This window comes from Euprymna scolopes, chromosome 5 (assembly GCF_053919585.1).
Source record: "Euprymna scolopes isolate OS-2025 chromosome 5, ASM5391958v1, whole genome shotgun sequence".
NCBI lineage: Eukaryota > Metazoa > Mollusca > Cephalopoda > Sepiida > Sepiolidae > Euprymna > Euprymna scolopes.
This window is the reverse complement of record NC_136486.1, coordinates 145,734,275-145,740,274: the sequence shown is the minus strand read 5'-3', so window position 1 is coordinate 145,740,274 and position 6,000 is coordinate 145,734,275. Positions and strand designations below refer to the sequence as shown.

At 40.1% G+C, this 6,000-nt stretch overlaps 1 protein-coding gene across 12 annotated transcripts in view; it reads right to left on the bottom strand.

The window, feature by feature from the left end:
• Positions 1-6,000, bottom strand: part of LOC145277001 (filamin-A-like) — a 257,559-nt gene that overhangs the window by 58,897 nt on the left and 192,662 nt on the right. For all 12 annotated transcript variants that reach the window (XR_013868075.1, XR_013868074.1, XR_013868076.1 and 9 more), the window contains one exon: positions 4,701-4,802. Coding sequence is in view for 8 of the 12 variants with exons in the window: in XM_080128586.1 (XP_079984712.1) it covers positions 4,701-4,802 (102 nt within the window). In the remaining 4 variants the exon portion in view is untranslated. The remainder of the gene's footprint in view (positions 1-4,700; positions 4,803-6,000) is intronic.

The following is a 6,000-nucleotide window of genomic DNA, read 5'->3' as shown; positions in this document are numbered from 1 at the left end:
TACTCTCCATGCCATTCCAATCAAAGTCTGGATGGAAGTACATTATTTTCTCATTGACCCTTCCATCCTACCTCTAAAAGTGTTTTTATGTGTGTATTATTAAATTTCATGATATTTGTGGATTCGTTTTTTTCTGTGATCATTTTTTCAGTTTCTTCGTAACCTCTGAGTGATACTTTGAATTGGCTAAAAGTCATGGGTTTTTCTTTCTGGGTGATCACGGTGGTAAATGGCTTGAAATCACTCGGTAATCCCTTAAGGACAATGGAAATTAACAGACTGTAACTTATAACTTCACCAGGCATTTTTAAAGAATTTGCAGTTGTCTCGGCTCTTATAATATAATCAGTAATAGTTTCGACTTCCATTCGTTTTAGAGAGGTCAGTTCAGTGTACAAAGAAATAATTTTGGGTTTTCCTTTCGATAAATAATGCTCTCTCAATATGTTTAATGCTTTGCAGCTGTCGTCCAGGGCTTCTCTCATTACCAGTGATAGACTTCGGTCATCTAAACACTGTATTAATTCCGCAAAGACAGTTGCGTTCTTTTCAATGAAGTCGGGGTCGTTTCTGTTTTCAGGTTGTGTTTGTAGTACTTTGTGTAGCTTTTGGATTCGTAGATATCCTAGAAATTTAACTTGCCACAATTCGAATTTTGATTCGGATCCATCGAAATAAAGACGCACGCTGGGCGCATAACTTCTAGAATTGTAAGCCATTTCTAGAGTTTCAGATGGTTCGCTGTTACACACAAGTCCTGGGAGGTGACTTGTTTGTAGTAGACAGTTCCACAGAACAAAATATTCTTACCGTGTCGAAACCCGGGAAAGAACATGTGAAATTGCTCCAGAAAAGGTTTAATATTTATGAAGCAATTCTGGTTTCTGATTGGTTGGTAGCAGAACGTGAATTGATTTGATTCGTCAGTTCTTAGCAGCATCGTTTATAAATAGAATCGTCCGACTGTGTGGGATCATACCCCATTAATAGGTCAAACCTTTTATGATGGGATGTGTCTCCTAGCGGCTTCGGCTGCAGGGAGACAGGGTAGTACAAGTCAAGGATTCGTCACTTGACACTCAGCCCAACAGGTGAGGGGCCGGGAACCGGCCCAGCACCTGTTGGACTGAGGTACACCGCCTGGGTAATACCTAGAAGGTCCACCCTCCCAGGCCTTGCCACCGGGCTTTCCGGTAGGGCAAGTTTATTACTTGCTGCCTGAGGCGCCCCGACCGGGGAATGCCGACGGGGTTACTCAGGCAATTTTTAAAATTGCAGGAGTGCCCCTCCTTTAGGGGAGCCTGTGGGGTTCCCACTTTCCAGGCCATGTGCCAAATATTGCCGATGTGGGCGGCAATTAAATAACTACCCCATCAATAGGTCAAACCTTTTATGATGGGATGTGTCTCCTAGCGGCTTCGGCTGCAGGGAAACAGGGAAGTACAAGTCAAGGATTTGTCACTTGACACTCAGCCCAACAGGTGAGGGGCCGGGAACCGGCCCAGCACCTGTTGGACTGAGGTACACCGCCTGGGTAATACCTAGAAGGTTCACCCTCCCAGGCCTTGCCACCGGGCTTTCCGGTGCGGCAAGTTTATTGCTTGCTGCCTGAGGCGCCCCGACCGGGGAATGCCGACGGGGTTACTCAGGCAATTTTTTAAATTGCAGGAGTGCCCCTCCTTTAGGGGAGCCTCTGGGGTTCCCACTTTCCGGCCTTGTGCCAAATATTGCCGATGTGAGCGGCAATTAAATAACTACCCCATTAATAGGTCTAAAATATTGCAACACTACCAAATCCTCAACGACTATTTCCTGAAGTACCGACTGAAGTTGTATTTAATAATAATAATAATAATAATAATAATAATTTTAACAAAGAGACTGAAATTAACAGCTGATGAACAACACATAACAGGTATCTTCCAAGGAGACTCACCATGAACAATATACTGAGAAAGTGCCAAGCTGGATACAAGTTCTCTAACACAAAGGAAAAAATGAACCACCTAATATACATGGACGACCTGAAACTTTTTGCAAGGACCGAAAAGGAACTAGAGACACTAATAAACACTACCAGGATCTTCAGCCAGGATATCCAAATAGTGTTTGCTATGCGAAAAGTGCGCACTACTAGTTATAAGAAAGGAAAAACTGGATACAACAGAGGGCATGGAACTACCCAACCAAACGGAGATGAGGAACCTATGGGAACAAGACGTCTATAAATACTTGAGAATTCTGGAACAGACACCATCAAAGCCACAGAAATGAAAAAGACAAGTGGAAAGGAATACCTCCTGGAGAACAAGAAAACTTCTAAAAACAAAATTATATAGCAGAAACATAAAAAATGTATAAATACATGGGCAGCATCACTAGTAAGATACCCAGAACCGTTCATGGGGATGGATCAAATAACTGCGATAGCTCGATCATAAGACTATGCACAATGCATTACACCCAAAGGATGACGTTGACCAACTCTACGTGAAAAGAAAAGAAGGATGGAGAGGACTAGTTTGTATAGAAGACTGTGTACATCACACACACACACACACACACACACACACACACACACACACACACACACACAGAAAATTTAAAAAAATACATAACGCAAAACATGGAAAGGACAATCATGGCAGCGAGAGGCACTGAAAAAATCGACAAACAGAAAACAGAGAAATAAAGGATAAGACGAGAAAAGAAAAATGGGAAGAAAAACAATTACATGGAAGATTCATCAGGATGACAAAAGATGAAAATAACGAAAACACTTGGACATGGATGCTAAAAGGATACATAAACCGAAAAACTGAATCCCTAATAGCAGAAGAATATAACTCGATAAGAACCAATCACAACAAAGCAAAGATCGACAAAAAACACACACAAAAACAGCAAATGTAGACTCTGGTGACAAAGAGACGGAACGATAAACCATGTAGAAAGTGAATGCAGCAAACTGGCCCAAAAGGAATACAAGAACAGACACGAACAAGTGGGAAGGGCAGTATACTGGGAATTATGCAAACAATTGCGTCTCGAACGCACAGACAAGTGGTACAAACTACATAAACCGGCAACAGTACTTGAAAACGAGAATCACAAAATCCTATGGGACATGGACATACTAACTGATAAATCCATCCAAGTAAGAAAACCAGATGTCGTAATAATTAACAAGAAAGAAAAGTCCTGTCAAATCGCAGACTTTGCTGTTCATAGAGTGAGCATTAAAAAAAGGAGAAACGGATCAAATACAGTGCTAGTCGGAGAGCTGAAAGGAATATGGAAGATGAAGAAAATCAAAATAATATCTATAATAGTAGGAGCACTAGGAACAAACTTTGAAGAAAGAATGGGAGAAATTGGAATCAGAGGAATGACTGGAAAAATACAACGAACGACAATAATGAAAACGACTGAAATATTAAGGAGAACCCTTGAATGTGCTGACTAACACACATGAACCACAAGCGCGGGTCAGACAAACTGCTGCAAAAAAAAAGAGGCAAAACATGAAGCGCTACATGGAACCAAGAACATTGAAGCCGTATATCTATGAGTTCTCTAACCCCATCCCTATCCCCCATAGCAACATCACTGCCCCCAACAAGAGCGAGACCGAATAGCCAAGTAGAGTCAAGGAGGAAGGAAAGACCGAGGAGAGACAACTGACCAGACCCCCGCTGGATAAGTGCGAAGAGAACTGGTACCTTGGGGACGCTTATTGCCACTCAAATACCAGTGGAGACTAATAGCCGCTGTCAACGAGGAATCAATGGTAATCGGCTGTTGCGATAATGCAAATTCATTTGCAAATGTTATCGAAAGAGGTAGAGAATTGTGGAAATCTGGGGAAACTTGTTGTCACTCAGCTTCCAGGGAACACCATAGGCTGTTCTTAAGTAGAGATCTTTGATGAGCTATGTGAAAGCTTCCTGTGAGCCGTCGCCGCCGCCAATAATAATTGAGAGCATAGAATTATCCAATCATGATGTGATCAGAGGCCATACTCACCTTGTTCATAATGGTTGATCCAAACCGTAGAGTTGTTACTCAAACTGACGATATCCTAAAAACCGGTTGATTGGAAATCCATGAAAGATAACATGAGAGACGCACCACGAATTAAGACTTTTTCTCTCATGCTAAACTGAGCAATTGGTGTAGCAGAAGGAATCAAAGCAGAAATAAAAGTACGTTTCCATGCAGAAATTTCGCAGTGAGCCATACTCTCAACAATGGTCCAATTCAATCTGTTACACTGATATTGGACATAAGCAGCAAACGTTTCGGCTATCCAACCGCCACAAACCAACATTTATAGCATCAATATATCATTGTAAAAGGGTGCAACCCGCAGCTAAGAGTAAAAATACCGAGAAATACCAGAAAACGTATGGAGTCGCAGAAATTAGGAACTCGCGATTACTGGAAAATCTATAATAAATGTGATGAATAATGAGCAATAAACTAACAAAGGGAGAAGATAAAGCCTGATAGGTTGGGCCTCCTAAAACTGCACAGGACCAGAGACAGACCTTTGTCAACAGGAAACAAACTATGTTAACAATACCCAAGATTCTATTGGCTTTAGTAACAAAAGTAACCCCCCCGGAGTGATGACTAAAAAGGAAGTCCTAAAGCCTTATTTGTCTGAAAGTAAGAAATTTTACTGATACGTCACTTACTTTCGGCGTTGACTTCTCCTTTTTCGAGACCAGGACCTCCAACTTGCATTTTGTGGTAACCACCGCTGGGAGAACTGCCAACGGTGTACATAAAAGGGCTGCCTGTAAATAAATAAACAAATAAATAAATAAATGAAAATTAAAAAACACACACACATTTAAAAACATGAATAGGAAATTCAATAAATATCAATTGAAAATGAAAGAATACATTTTTAAGATACACCCATTCAAGCTGTGTTTAGCGCGAAAACGCAATTTCAACAAGTGTAACAGACCGACGGATGAAATAGTTGAGATTTCACAGACATATTTAGAAATATATATATTTTTTTAAATTCGGGTCACTACTTATCAAAGCCAAGAGCTATTCGAGGATATAGATTAATGAGACGGGATAATGATGAACACTACGAGAGTACTGAGATTGTTTGTGAATTTGATATTTGAGTTAGATGCGAGGTTTTTAATGCGGAAAACTCCAGTTTCCCCAAATGGGGCACTCTCAATTAGGACAGAAACAGAAATTGCCTCAGTCTTGAAAGATTTCACCTACATTTAACTAAAACGGGAAAGAATAAGCGTAAAATCAGAAAAGGTACTATACTTTGCTCCTGGTAAAAAGGGTCACTTGGAGTCTGATGTGTAACGTTGAAAGACCCGAAACATCCAACGATTTCAGAAACAACAAAAAATGTGTCTCGATACATCTATATTTTCATGACAGTTATTGAATTTAAAATCTTTGTATCCCGTAAAACATTTACATTCATATTCACAGTAAAGGCTCGCCTTGCTACAGCCACTGCCAACAGTTTTTTTTTTTACTTTTTATTTGTACCTAAAACTAAACGAAAATTCCATGAGCAAAAGCTTTTTCATAGGGCTGCCTGCCTGTGAAACTCGATTCCACGGGGCTGCTTTCCAGCTGACTATAACATGGTTGTTTTCAAGTGCAATATAAACTCGTTCTTGTTAAGCTGTCCTCGTATATAATCACTTTCTACCCAATTACCCTCAGTACATATTAAAGTGTTGTTTACTCATTAACTCTTATTCTCAAGTGGCTTCTGAACCTTGATAAGCGGTGAATCATTAAAAAAAAAAAGATTTTAAAAATAAAAATTAAAAATTAAAATGTGAATCGCTTCAATTTCAATGTTGTTGGAAGCCGGTATTTTTCTTGTATAGTTTTATGTTTGCAAGAAGAGCTGCCGTTAAAAAGTTTCCCGTTTTTTTCCCCGTAAATTCATTTATTGTAATTAGAAACACTCGTGTCAGCAGGTACTCTTAAACCGAC